Below are 14646 nucleotides of genomic sequence, written 5' to 3' on the forward strand. Positions count from 1 at the left end.
TCTCTCTCTCTCTCTCTCTCTCTCTCTCTCTCTCTCTCTCTCTCTCGTGACTTGCCCAGGGTCACACAACTAGTAAGTACCTGAGGTTAGATTTGAACTTAGGGTCCTCCTGACTCCAAGGCTGATACCCTATCCACTGTGCCACCTAGCTGCCCATTTTTGGTTCTTTAATAAGCGAACCCTTGGACAGAATTTGGGAGATTAGTAGAGGACAGGAGAGCATGCTACAATCCATGGAGTAATGAAGAGTTGGACACAACTGAATAACAACAAATAAGTGAACTCTAATCTTCAGATGAGTGAGTCATTTTTTTAGGGTCACTCAAATCGAGAGATTAGAATCTAAATGGGATACAGCCTGAACAATGAGAGCTTTATGAGTTATTGTTTGAATTATTTTTATACCTAAATCACTAGGAAGACCTGGGTCTGGTAGAAACAGAGATTTCCTACTTGTACCAAGAATGAGGTTGTATAGTTTAAGCCCTGAGAGCTATCTGGTGGCTTAATCAAATACAGCAGCCCATCAGCATGGTCATTTCCCTTTTGCCTGCCAAGGAGTATACTGGGGCAGCTCTAGCTTTCGAGCACCACCTGCTGGCTAATAGAGATATAGCATTGTGAGTAGCCCTCTTGGGGGTATTAATTAATAGTGGATGAAACAGATGCTCTGTCTTTTAAAGCGAAACAAAGTGTTTCTCTTAGTATTCATCCTTCTTGACTTCTCTGCAGCATTTGACGCTGCTGACTATTACTTCCGTCTTCATGCCCTTTCTTGACTGAATTTCTGTGATGTTTCTGTCTCTTGTTTCTCCTAAAAAAAAAAAAAAGAATAGTATATATATAGTGCTCTAATTCTTGCAAAACACATTGTGTATGCTATTTCATTTGAGCCTCACAACCCTAGAAGGTGGTTGCTCTATTGCCCTTATTTTCATAGATGAGGAAATTTGAAGAGAGAGGTTAGGTGACTTCCCCAGGGTCACACATCTAGCAAGCATTTGAGGCAGGTTTCAAAGTCTGATCTTCCTGAATCCAACTCCAGCACTATAATACCTACCTGTGTTCTACCTGTCTGACCATTCCTTCTTAGTCTCCTTTTCTTGGTCATCATCCATGCCCACCTTTTTTTTTTTTTACCTTATCTCTTTGGGATCTCTCCCTTGGTTTCACTGATCATCTATATGCATATAACTTATAGATTCATAATCCATCCCTAATTTCTTTCCTGAACTGTAGTCCCCTGCCATAAACTCAATTTTGTGTATCTCTAACTAGATGTTCTACTGGCATCTCAAATTCCACATTCTCCCTCCCCCCCCCCAAAAAAAAACAACAACAACTCATTATCTCTGCTCCTAGACCCAGCCCTCATCCTGATCTCCCTATTTCTATAGAGGGCACCACCATTCTTTATAATTTTGCCTCTTAGAACCCCTACCTTCCTTTAAGGCTCAGATTATCTGTCTAATAATAATAATGATGATATTATTATTATTCCTATGGGGAACATTTGTTGATGTCCCTGCTTATTAATTTTCTCTCCATCTTCCTCAAATATTCCATATATTTTTTATATACACCCAACTTTTGCTGTACCCAGAGAAGGCATGACTAATCAGGGAGACTCCCCAGAATTCCTTACCAGCCCCCATTCTGATTGCCTTACTTTTGTAGGAATGGCAAAAGGTAGGTTACCTACGTTCTTATCTGTTTTCACGACCATACCCATCCCTACCCCCCCCCCAGTATAATGTCCTCCAGGGCATCTTAATACCCCTAGTACTTTATACATTGTAGGTGTTTCATGCTCCCCAGGTTGGATCGGATTATATTTTGGAGGGTGTAATATAATGCCAAAAGAAGGCAACTTCCCAGGTTCAAAATACCAGCATAGGTGCTCTCTATTTTATTCAGTGACAAACCCAGAACAGAGAAGATCAAAACATGACATCATTCAAAATACAGCATTTACTAAACGTGATTAAATAATCTCCAAGTACTACCCCACCCCAGGATCTTCTAATCATTCAATCAATTACAAAGTCCCTGTTCTAAATACTACTCCACCCCTAGGCTATACCTTAATTAAGCCCACCACAAAGCCCCTCTTCTCAAATGGAGATTAGTTTCCAAACATAAGGTCAAAAGTTCCCCACCCCTGGATCACAATTGAATCTACCCCAGAGTTACATCAAGTTTAAACACAGCACTTAATACCCAAATGGAGGTCTTTTCTTCATCTTGACATGAGGCAAGTTCTCAGCAATCTTAGTTCCTGGGGAGACAAGGCTTAGCAAGGCCATAAGATACATTGCCAGTCCCTTCATGAATTCATCCTCTGTCTGTAGAACAGTCCTAGAACCCCTGAACACATTAGCAAAGTCCTCTCCCAGGATTTCTGTAAACATACAACAAGAAAATCCTTCTTCAGGGCTTCTTAACCAACAGAAAGGCTCCCAGACCCCTGCAACAACAGCACTGTCCTTCACCAGTGGACAGTATTCATTCTGTCTGCAGGACAGTCTCCAGACCCCTGCAACAACAGCACTGTCCCTCACCAGTGGACAGTATTCACTCTCTGTCTGCAGGACAGTCTCAGGGCTTCTTAGCGAACAGCCAGGTTCCAGGACTTCTTCAACAAAAGGACTGTCTTTCACCAGTGGACAAATCTGGCAAAACAACATCAAAACAGACAGACAAAGTACCAGCAAAACAGCCATGTCTCCTCAGTCCTTGGCAGCTCAGGGGGCAGGTCTCAAAAGTCCAGGGCAATTCAAAGCGGCCACCAGCAATTCTCTTAGTCTCTCTCTCCACGAGGTGCTGCTTCCAAAAAGATCTTCTGCCTCTCTCTAGTGTCTCTCCAAATCTACCTCACCAGCTCCTCCCAGTTCAGGACTTTTTTTTCACATCAACAAGCCCATCCCACAGGTGGGATTAACAAACTCTGGGTTTTAATACAATCAATTTGAAAACCAAGCCAATACAGGGGAATCTTTAATTGCCATTACTATCACATTCCACCCCTCCAGGATCCTTGGCCTTACAATCTCAATCTAAATGGCCATGGATCCTGGAACAAATAGAGGCACTATGCTTTGTACTCCTTGCCGTCTACGCCATAAGCTCCAGTTTGCATAATCATCTTGTACAGTCACTTGCAATTCCACTGGACCATTTTGCATGGGCCACAAATCTAGGGCCAATTGTATGGCAGCCTTGGCTTCTTCAAAAGCTTTACTCTGCTCAAGTCCCCAATCGAATTCATATTTCTTCCGTGTGACTCTATATAAAGGTTTTAAAATCTGTCCCAAATGTGGAATGAGGGATATGATGTATTAACTGAGGAACAAAAGAGACATGCATGGTTTACTGATGGGACAGCAAAATATTTGGGGCAAAAAAGACATTGGAAAGCAGTGGCCTATAACCCATGTACTAGAAGGACTTTGGAAAGTACTGGGATAGGTGCAACTAGCCAATATGCTGAACTTATGGCAGTATATCAAGCCATCAAAATAGAACAAGGAGGACAGTGTCATATATTCACTGATTCATGGGCGGTAGCTAATGGGTTAGCTACATGGATGCCCATGTGGAAAAATGAAAATTGGGAAATTCATGGCAAAAAAGTCCAGGGCAATTCAAAGCGGCCACCAGCAATTCTCTTAGTCTCTCTCTCTCCACGAGGTGCTGCTTCCAAAAAGATCTTCTGCCTCTCTCTAGTGTCTCTCCAAATCTACCTCACCAGCTCCTCCCAGTTCAGGACTTTCTTTTCACATCAACAAGCCCATCCCACAGGTGGGATTAACAAACTCTGGGTTTTAACACAGTCAATTTGAAAACCAAGCCAATACAGGGGAATCTTTAATTGCCATTACTATCACAGAGGGGTAGGGCTGAGACGGAAAGAATGAGAGGACAAAGGAAGGTAGCAGAAGGAAACGTTTTTTTACCTCTGAAGAGTGACTTAGGGAGAGAGATGAAGGAGAAAACAGGGGCGAGGCATTATCAGTCCTGCAACAAGACACAGAGTTCCTCAGGGCTCCCATCCTGCTGGGTCCTACGGTGAGCCAGTGACCTTGTCCTTCTTACTGCTCTGCCTCCCAACTCCATCCCTTTTCAATGCTATCCCTCCTACCTCCTACTCCTCCTGTATCCTCTGGTTTCTTTCAATATTCAATTCAAATATGACTTTCTGTAAGACTCCCTGATTTACCTGCTGTCTCCCTCTCCCTCCATACAAATATGCCTTCCCTTTGGGATTTCTTTCTATATAATAATATCATTTACATAGCACTTACTATATACCAGGCACTGGGCTAAGCACTTTATAGTTATTATATCACTTGAACTTCATAAAAACCCTGGGAGGTAGGTGCTATTATTATACCCATTTCACAGATGAGAAAACTGAGGCAAACAGAGGTTTCAACAGCTTGCCCAGCATCAGATAGTAAAATGTCTGAGGCTGGATTTGAACTGGGATCTTCCAGGCCTAATGCTTTATTTAGTATGCCACCTAGCTGCCCCTATATACCCATTTCTCATGTACATAACTATTTGTCATGTCCTTTTCCCATTGGAATGTGAGCTCCTTGGAGGAAAGGACCTTGTTTCTACTTTTTGTTCCCCCACCTTTTAGCAAAATGCCTGGTACATAATGATCGCTTAATAAATGCTTGTTGGTTGAACACTGAAATTGGCAGTGGAAACAGTTTCCATGACTTGTTATTCCAATGTTTGGGGAAGGGGTGAGGAGGGGGGTTATAGGCCAGATGTGGAGGAGATAGAGGAACCTGTTCAGGTATCTGAGTCAGCCAATCCACAGCCAGATTGAACTCATACTTGTTGCCAGTCCTCTGGCCTCATTCCCCAAACACTGGGGAATGAGGCACCCACAGAAGATATTCAGGAAACTGAACAAGAACTCCACTCCTGATCTCTGAGCATGGGTCCTCTACTACCTCTGGCTTCTCTTTTCTGATAGAAGTCAGTCTCTCTTTGAACTTTCTTCTCAAATTTTCTGAGAGCTTTCTGCCTGGATAACTCCTTTGTCCCCATTTTTCTATCTTGTATCATGCTAATCTCCTATTTTTCTCCCTAGTAGAAAGTACACTTCTGAAAGACAGGACTTTTGTTTTTTATTTTTACATTTTTTATTCCTCATGACTACCCTCTAAGTTTGGTATTAAATGTATAGTACTATCCCCGTTTTGCAGATGAAGAAACAAAGGCTAAGAAAATTTAAGTGATTTGTCCAAGATCATTCACTATTGCCTCTCTCCCTCTTTTTTTTTAATCATTACATCCTCAACACTAAATGACAGTGGCTGGCAGATAGATAGTACATCAAGCAATTATTTGTTGGATTGAATTTCCATCCTCACTGTAAGCCTCTTGAGACTCAGATTTCTTTGTTTTCTTTATTGTCCGAACACTTCCCAGTCAGTGCTAATGCAGTCCTCACCTCTTATCTGAACAATAAACATTAACCCCTTCCTCCCCACAACTCATTCTCAGAACACCACTCTCCACTACTATAGGACCAGACTCCAAAGTCCTTTGGTGGATGGGCTTTTTAGAGTGAAGACCTGTCCTAGGGCCCAGGAAAGAGCCTTGCAGAGTGAATCAGGACAACTGTAATCTAACACCACTTCTACCACAGACCAATTGCATAACCCAGAATAAGTCATTTCCCTACTCTTGGCCTGTCGGGAAGAGTCGTCTCTGTGTCCTCACCTAGCTGTGCCACACCCTGACACTCCAGATATCAGGCATCTAGCCACTCCTACTCCCAGGGCCAAATCAGTGATGCCTCTCTTTCCCCTCTTCCAGATCTCTCTCTTTCTGTTTCCCTCCTCTTTCTGTCTTCTCTTTCACTTTTTCCTTCTTGCTATCTTTCTGTTTCTCTTCTCTCTTTCCCTTTCACTCCCTCTCTCCCTTTTCCCTCCCCCTCTCCCCTTTCTTTGTCTCTCCTCTCTGTCATTCATGTCTCTCTCCTCCCCAATCCTCAGTTCACTGTCCTAGATCATTGCTTCTAGTTCATTTCTGAGCAAGAACCACCTCTATAAGACAGGTTCCCAGACTTTTTGTTTGCAAACCTCCAATGAAGGGGGGGCAGTCCCTCCCAAGGTAGCTCATTTCATTTTTTTTTTCTTTTTGAAGGGGGGAAGGCAGGGCAATTGGGGTTAAGTGACTTGCCCAAGGTCATACAGCTAGTAAGTGTTAAGTGTCTGAGGTCGGATTTGAACTCATGTCCTCCTGACTCCAGGGCTGGTGCTTTATTGACTACACCACCTAGCTGCCCTTCATTTCACTTTCTTTCTTTTTTTTTTTTTTTAAGCAATTGGGGTTAAGTAACTTGCCCAAGGTTACACTGCCAGTTTTTTTGTGTGGGTGTGAAGTATCTGAGGCCTGAACCGATCCCAGGTCCTCCCGATTCCAGGCCGATGCTCTTACTCACTGTACCACCTAGCTACCCCCCTCATTTCACTTTCTGATAGCTCTAATTGCTAGAAGGGTTTTTCTTATGTCAATCCTAAATCTGCCTCTACAATTTCCACCCTATTACTCCTAATTCTACCCTTTGGGACCCAGTGGAACAAATCTAATCCATCTTCCAAGTAACAATTCTCAAAATAGTTGAATACAGTTACTCTAAATCCCTTTCACCCAGACACAATAAGCCTTCTACAGGCTAAATATCTCCAGTTTCTTCAACCACAGTTCTCAAAGTGTGGTTTAAGGACATGGGGTCAAAACAGTTTCCATAATATTATTAAATATGTTATTTACCCATTAAAATACTCCTCCTCTTACAACTATAAATCTGTGTAATGATGGATTTTCTCTGTACATTTCAACCAAAATAACATATCTCAACAGATTGAATGTAGAAGCATATCTGAGAATCCTATCTTCTATTAAACCATTCATTAAAGGGATTTGCAAAAATATGTAAAACAGTGCCTGTCCTCTCACTAAATTAAAAAAAAACAATTTTTTTAACTTTAAACATTTTTATTTAAGTTTTGAGTTCCTTCCCTCCCTCTACTGCCCTTCCCTGAGAGAGTAAGCAATCAGATATAGCTTGTACACGTGCAATTATATAAAACATTTCCATATTAGTCATTGAGAAGACTCAAATAAAAGAAAAAAAAAGAAAGCAAAAAATATCATGTTTAGTCTGAAAAATAGGATTTTAAAGAAAAACTACCTACCTTAAATTTTGCCTGTGGCTGGATCTGTACTGAGAACTGGATAGATTCCTAAACTTGGTCAATTGCAATCTGACTTTTATATGTTCTAATGAGAAATTTGACTGATATCAGATAGATTGTCAGTTTTGATTTTTAAAAGCATAGTTATTTTAAATGATAATTTGACAGTTATGATAATGTGTTTATTATTACTTTAAAATGAATATTTCAGAATTGTTTTTATTTTAAATTTCTAAATGTCAATAGACATAACCCACATAAACAAAGCTCTTTGGAATCAGCTATCAGTTCTAAGAGTGTAAAGAGATCCTAAGACCAATGACTTCAAGAACCTCTGCCTTAGACTGTCTGTCATTCATATGGCATGACATTCTCTGTCTTATTAATGTGCTTCCTAAGATGTGGTTCCTGTAACTGAACATAATACTCTAGCTGTGATCTGACTAGGGCAAGGGACAGCAGGACTACCCTGCTGTCACCTGTTTATCTGAAAAGGTGGTTCAATGGATAGAGCACTAAGGTGGGGGTGGGGGGGGCATCTCCAGTTGTTCTTTGTCCTGATCTATATATCTTGACATGAGACCCAGATGACTCCAGAGGAAAGAGTGAGGCTGGTGACTTTGCAAAGCCCTCTCTTACTTAAATCCAATTCACTTTCGAGTCATAGCATCATCTTCCTGATGTCATGGTCCTCTTTGAGAGCAAAAGGCAAAAAACCCAAACAAACAAAAACAAACAAAAAAACAAGCAATAAGTCCAGAGTCAGGAAGACCCGAATTCAAATATAGCTTGAGACACTGACTATGTGACCTTGGATAAGTCACTTACTTTCTACTTGCCTCAGTTTCCTCAACTGTAAAATGGGGATAATGGCACCTACCTCCCAGGGCTGTTGTGAGGATCAAATCAGACAATATTTATAAAAGTTTAATATAGTGCTTGGCACATAGTAGGTATGACATAAATGCTAGCTTTATTATTATATTCCAAGACATCATACATTTCTTTTGTTTTTTGCTTTTTGGAGGGAGGAAGGCAGGGCAATTGGGGTTAAGTGATTTGCCCAAGGTCACAAGGCTACACCATACATTTTTTTTTTTTGCCTTTTGGAAAGCAATTGGGGTTCAGTAACTTGCCCAAGGTTACACCTTGTGGTTTTGTGTGTGTGTGTGTGTGTGTGTGTGTGTGTTAAATGTCTAAGGCCAGAACTGAACTCTGGTTCTCCTGACTCTGGGGCTGGCGCTTTACTCACTGCGACACCCGAGTCACCCCTACACCATACGTTTCTTAATGCAGTTTAAGATTAGATTACCTTTAGGGGCGGCTCGGTGGCACAGTGAATCCACCAGCCCTGGAGTCAGGAGGATCTGAATTCAAGTCCAGCCTCAGACACTTAACACAAAAACTGGCCATGTGACCTTGGGCAAGTCAACCCCAATTGCCCTCCAAAAAAAAAGGCAAAAAATAAAAAAAAAGATTACATTACCTTTTTGGGGTACTATTTTATACTGTTGACTCATATTGAATTTACAGTCTACTAAAGACCCCCACATTCATACCTCCCCCATCTTGTACTTGGGAAGTTTATTTATCTTTATTAAAAGTTTAAATATTATTTTATTGAATCCTGCCCAATGTCCTTGCATGATGAGATATATTAGGGCCTGACTCTGTTATTCACTGTTAGTTATTTCTTCTAGCTTTATTCTGCCTGTAAATGTTATAAATATTCTGCCTTTGTAAAAAAAAATTTTAATGCCATCCTAAAGAGCTAGCATGCCAGGTGGCTTGGAGGCAAAGTGAATAGAGCACCAGCCCTGGAGTCAGGAGGATCTGAGTTCAAATCCAGCCTCAGACACTTAACACAAAACTAGCTGTGTGACCTTGGGCAAATCACTTAACCCCAATTGCCCTGACTTCCCTTCCCCCTCCAAAAAGCAAAAAAAAAAAAAAAGAGGTAGCATGCCAAACTGACTAGAGTCCTCAACTTGGAGTCAAGAAGACCTGTGCTCTTAGCTCTAAATTCCACCTCTCAGACCACCTGTAGGACTACAAATAAGTCTTTGGGCCCTCTCTGTAGCTCAGTTACCATATCTGCACAACAGTGACCCTCACAGAGTTGTGGGGAGGTTTTGAGATCATCTCGGTAAATTGCCTTACAAAACTTAGAGGTTTAAGTGTCTATTATTATTATTATTATCCCTTTATCTAAGTCATTGATAATAATGTTAAAGAGCACAGGACCAAATATCCTTGGAAGACTTCACTAGTGATTTCCTAACGTTCAATCATGAATGATTCATCTATAGGTGTAGACATTCAGCTACCTGTGAATCCAACTGACCTGATTGCCATCTTGCCCACCCCCTTCCATCTGTAAAATGCTTTGAGAATCTTAAAGCTTTACAAAAAAATTAGCTTTGGGGGGGCTGGGGAGAGGGGTGCATCTAGGTGATGTAATAGAATGCTGGACTATGAGTCAGGAAAACCTGAGTTCAAATCCTGTCTCAGACACTTACTAGATGTGTGACTCTGAGCAAGTTATTTAACCTCTTTCAGCCTCGGTTTTCTCATCTCTAAAATGGGGATAATAATAGCACCACCTAGGGTTGAGGATCAAATGAGATTACATACACAAACACATCACTTTGCAGCTATACAAATGCTAGCTATTAGGAAGGAGAAAAAGTAAGGAAAATTGAGAAATGGGAAAGGAGGGGGGAAAAGTACAATGGAAGGAGAAGAGTAACAATGATGATGTCTGCTGCAGGAAAGTTTACGACACTGAATCTCATTAAGATTACCTGTGTTCCAGGAACTTCAATCCACCTTCTGTCTGACTGAAGCCCTGCCTTTTCTCCTCTATTTCTTTCCTCTCATTCTCATAAATCCCTTCCAGCTGTCTCTTTTATTTGCACAATTTCTGCACAGCCCAGTTCCCGTCTTTTATATGCTTTCAAACTCTTTCTCCTTTTAATAATAATTCCAGACCAGTGTCCAACAGTTCTTCCGTGTCCAAACCCCTTGGAACAGTCCTTCCCTTCCTTTCCTGTACATTACTTCTTTAACCCCTCCCTCCTCTGTCCCAAGGAAGTAGAGTGCTCCAGGGTCAGTACAAAAATATGTCCCTTTATTCAAACTCTATAGGTCAGGTTCTTGGCCACTTTTTCTTGACCTGTGCCCTCTTCATCAAGTTCATGGATATTCCTGAAAGGAGCACCATTTTCCAGTAATCTCAGACCTACTCCCAATTTAGCACATATCCTGTCACATTAAGGGATTGCCCCTTACTTCTGGACCTACTGTCATCTGCTTTTGCATGGTCCTGCTGGAGCTGAGTAGAGGGTCCACCGTTCTGTATTTCCTATTGCTTTTGGACCTTAGTCATCCTGAGATCCACCAACATGGCTGAAGGCTTGACTGCTTCCTATTCGACTTCCACCCTACCCCCACCCCTTTTCCACTTAGAAGTGGGGAAGCAGGTGTCCAAGGTTTCTTTCTCCTGTTGACTTCTGATTCCATTTTAGGCCATCAGTGGAAGGAATGGGAGGTAGGGGCCAGAGAGGAGACCTGGGTTAGTCTGGAATGGGCAGATTTCTCAAAGGATGTGTGGCAGTTTGCCCACAGTAGCTAAGGTTCCCCGGCTGGAATGGGTTTGCCAGTCCTGATCAAAGCGCTGAGATGAGGGATCATAGGGAGCTCTGGCTGGAGGCACTGAGGGGCCGGTAGGCCAGGGCTGGACCCTCAGGTGTGGGGTCTCCAATGGGACTGGGGACAGCTACCCCACGGGGCCGGCGATACCAGACGACCCAGCTTCTCCCAGCTCCCCTGACAGGCCCCAGCACCAGTAGTCGCCCCATCAGCCCCTTCCCTGGTGCCAGCATACAGCTCCTGAGAGGGAGGGAGGAGATCAACAGGGTCCTGCCTCCTCTCCTCATCTCCAAATCTCCATCCTCTCCCCTCCCAAGGCCCGGGTTTTCTGCATCCCCCTCCCGCAAAGCCCCTGCTCTCCCGGGACTCAGAAGTTCAGCTCCCAATTCTAAGGTCACAAACATCCTGCAGACTAGCCCTCAGCCCTCCTCAGGGTTTTCCCTTGGATTCTGATTCTGCCCCTCCCCTCCCCTCGGGGCTGGCCTGGGTCTCTCCTGGGTCTCAGAGGGTCCAGTCACACACCGTTTCCGAAGCAGGCGGTAGAAGGAGAAGAGGATGAGGAACAATACAGACACCACCATCACTGCGTAGAAGACCCCAGCTGCAGGGGGATGGAAGAACGACCTTGAGAAGGCAGAAGTGCTTCAAGAGATGCCAGAGGACAGTGACCAACACCAGGGCAGCAGTGAGCCTCCGAAAGCTTCACCAGACTCCCCCCCAGCTCCCACGGCACACAGACCTCTCATACCCCAGTCCCTGGACTCACCCCCAATTCCAGGGTCTGGATCCCCAGGCCCAGGGCTGCAGTTAGCTCCATCCATGGGGACTGGCAAGGTCTGGGCCAAGCTTTGAGGGGATCCCATGTCCTCAAGAGGATCCAAAATCCCTGAGAAGAGAAGACCCAGGCTTGGGGTGGAGTTCTAGGCAACCCTGTGGTAAGTAATCTGGTCTGAAAAGTTGAGGGATGGGGGTTAGGATGTACTGGAGTTGGGTGTTGAGGGGTTGATTACTAGATAGGAAGCATGTGCTCCCTCACCTCGGTAGGTGAGGGCGAAACCCTGGGCATGGCCTCGGGGGTCACTGTGGAAGGTAAGCTGGAGGGCAGCTGTGGGAAGGCGCAGGGGCCCAGGGGGTGGTGGCCTTGTCCCATCGAAATCCCGCAGCAGCCGGCCGGAGGCAGCCTCCCGAAGCTCCAGCCTGTCTCTGGAGTCGGCCAGCTCAAAGAGGCGGAAGGTGAGCTCCAGGGAGGACCCTGGGGGGTCCAGAATCCAGCTGCAGTTGCGGTCTGGGCCATACTCATCTGGGAAATCCGGGGAGTAGATGACACCGTGGGGGGTGGTCCAATTCCCCTGACAGGAGCCCACGGACACTGGAGGCGGGGGAAGGAGGCACAGTCATTACATGGCTTATGCCCACCTCACTGAGACCCTGCGCAGTCGCACCCAGTGGAAAGAATACAGGTCACACCTGTCTGGGGAGACTCCCTAAGCGGCTCCCACCTTAGATAGAGCCTTAGACCGGCTCTATCCTCCTCCGCCCTTCCTACATTCACACCCAGCTTCTCCTCCTCCACGGAGGTAGTCCCTTCCCTAGTCTGGTCCCACCACGGGTCCCGCCTCATTTTCCAAGCTCCCCCCCCCCAAAAAAAAAACCCTCATCCCGTCAGAACCCAGGCTCCTCCCCCACCTTAAATTTCCTGCCCTATCACTGCTCCAGGTTCTGGTTACACTCACCTTCATAGATGCCCAGCCTCCCGTCTCCACCGCACAGCTGTCCCGGGTGGCCAAAGCAGATCTGGTCACAATCTGTGGCTGGGGCTGGGCGTCCCCGGGCCAAGTCCCCTTCCGAGCCGCAGAAACAAGCGTAGCCGGCCTCCACCCCAGCTAGCTGCGGGAGAGAGGTCAGTCACCTCCAGGGAAGAATCCCAGGTTTTGTTGTACTCACAATTTTAGGGCAAGAGGATGAAGAGTAAGGGAGAGGAAAGAACCAGGCCAGGTCGGCGTTACCTGGTATCCCTTCATGCGACAGAAGCGCAGGCAGACCTGTACTGTGAGTTTGGTGGACGTGCCACTGGGGCCACTCAAAGCTGGGGGAGCCCCGGAATCCACAAAACAGCCTAAGTAGCCCGGCACTGGGAAAGGGAGGCAAAGGAGAATGGACATAGGGTCAATCCTACTCCTCCCCCCTTCCCTGAGTCCCAACCCTCCTTCCCCTTCCTATTCTCCTAGTACCACAAGACGGAAACCTTGGGACTCTGATCTAGCTTCTCCTCAGGTCCCCCCACCCTCACCCTGGGTCCCAGGTGTTCTTACAGAGCGATCACAATTTTCAGTTCCCCAAGTACGGGGTAGTTTCATCCCTACTCCGAACCCATGCGTCCCACCCACTCGGGACCTAGTTGTCCCCGCCCCGCCTTCAAGCTGTCTTATTCCCACTAAGGCTCCGGTGCTCGCCCATCTCCCCAGGCCAAGGCTCACTATGGCATGTGGGAATGTCGCAGTATCGCCAATAGATCCCCTCCTCTGTCTCTGCTACATAGCACCAGGGCTGTACGTCTCCGTCAGGATTCCTAAAGAGGGTGGAGAGCCTGTCAGGCCTCCTCTCTTCTCCACTTCTTCCCCTTCTTCCCCCCAAGTCTTGGCAAATTCCCTATCCCCAGAGTCTTCCTCAGTAGCAGAAAGTGTGCCCCCCTGCCGCCCGTGCCCCGTTCCGGCCCAAGTCCTCTCGCACCGGCAGAAGTTGTGCGCGCCCAGTCCCCAGCGGCCCTGGGGATCCTTGCTGCTGCTGTAGCTATGCTGCTGCGTCTGGTCCCAGAAAAGGCAGGGCCGACCACTGCCTCGGGGCCCCGTCCGGTTCTGGCGGCCTCGGTAGTCTGCCCCATTCACCTGGTAGCACTCCGACGGCGCTGATTGCAAGGCCAGGATTAGGGGTGTCCTGGACTGGCTGCTCTCTCCTAGAGAGCCTTCCTCCCTCCTCTCTACCCTCCCCTCCAGGGGGTCAGAGCCACGCCCCCACCTCCAGGTCGGCAGGCCGGCAAACAGACAAACACGAGACAGCGACATAAACAGAAAAATGGACCTGGGGTGTGGGAAGGGTCCGCTTACACAAAAAGAATTGGGTCAGGACGTCCTAGGAAGGGAGCAGTGGGAGAATGGACACCTGAGTTCTAGGAGGCAAGGAAGCTGTAGGTCTGGGTGTCTGGAAGGAAAGGGGCAGGGGAACCGGATACCTTGGGTCCTGGAATTGTAAGGGTCTGGGTGACTATCCTGGATGCCTGAGTTCTCAAACTAAGGGAAGCAGGAGACTGGATACCTAGATATTGGGAAGGGACTATACGATGAGATTCCAGAAGGGGAGCAGGTAAGGAGACTGGAGATGTGAATCCCAGGAAGGGAGAGGGCTGGGGAACAAAAATGCCTAGGTGCTCCGAAGAGAGAGAGGCAATGGGGCCAGACACCTGTGTCCTACCGAGGTGGGGGTTAGGGGACGGATAACTGGGTCCCAGGAGAGGAGGAGGTTGGGGGACTAAATGGTTTGGTTCCAGAAGAGGATATTGCTTGGGTTGTTTTTGAGAACTCACCTGGGCTCTGCAGATTCCCCCCCAGGGGCAGGGGCAGGGTAGGGGGTAGCAGCAATAGCAGCAGGCTCCAGAGATCCAGAGGTTCCATGGCCCCCTTTATGGGGAGATCCTTAGCACCAGAGTCATGGAGCTTTCTAACTCCTGATGCCTCCCTCCCAGCTACCTCCAGTCCTGGCTCTCCTGCCCTTCACT

General features: G+C 46.2%; 1 protein-coding gene across 5 annotated transcripts; it reads right to left on the reverse strand.

The window, feature by feature from the left end:
- Positions 1-64: 64 nt before the first annotated feature.
- On the reverse strand, positions 65-14640 carry KREMEN2 (kringle containing transmembrane protein 2). Of its 5 annotated transcripts, XM_069107319.1 has the most exons (11): positions 14455-14640; positions 13605-13779; positions 13352-13443; positions 12881-13005; positions 12608-12761; positions 11911-12243; positions 11641-11760; positions 11397-11475; positions 10028-11114; positions 8312-8535; positions 7003-8062 (listed from the first exon to the last, which is right to left on the reverse strand). In XM_069107319.1, the coding sequence occupies exons 1-9, from the start codon at positions 14540-14542 to the stop codon at positions 10913-10915; spliced, it is 1368 nt and encodes a 455-aa protein (XP_068963420.1). In that variant the 5' UTR covers positions 14543-14640; the 3' UTR covers positions 7003-8062; positions 8312-8535; positions 10028-10912. The 5 variants fall into 5 exon arrangements, with proteins under 5 accessions (XP_068963427.1, XP_068963422.1, XP_068963440.1 ...); XM_069107321.1 differs by lacking the exons at positions 7003-8062; positions 8312-8535; positions 10028-11114 and adding an exon at positions 66-814; XM_069107339.1 differs by lacking the exons at positions 7003-8062; positions 8312-8535; positions 10028-11114 and adding an exon at positions 705-814 and having other exon boundaries at positions 11397-11498.
- Positions 14641-14646: the final 6 nt, after the last annotated feature.

Source organism: Petaurus breviceps, unplaced genomic scaffold, assembly GCF_028583685.1.
Source record: "Petaurus breviceps papuanus isolate PSGF00001 unplaced genomic scaffold, PetGlider_PUasm1.0 138, whole genome shotgun sequence".
NCBI lineage: Eukaryota > Metazoa > Chordata > Mammalia > Diprotodontia > Petauridae > Petaurus > Petaurus breviceps.

What these genes read in the sequence shown, in the direction of transcription:
- KREMEN2 (XM_069107319.1), bottom strand. Translation starts at nt 14,542, where the DNA reads ATGGAACCTCTGGATCTCTGGAGCCTGCTGCTATTGCTGCTACCCCCT. An exon ending in TCCAGACCCTGGAATTGGGG is followed by an intron (nt 11,476 to 11,640) that starts GTGAGTCCAGGG and finishes ATCCCCCTGCAG; the next exon opens with CTGGGGTCTTCTACGCAGTG. An exon ending in TACCGCCTGCTTCGGAAACG is followed by an intron (nt 11,115 to 11,396) that starts GTGTGTGACTGG and finishes CCTCCCTCTCAG; the next exon opens with GAGCTGTATGCTGGCACCAG.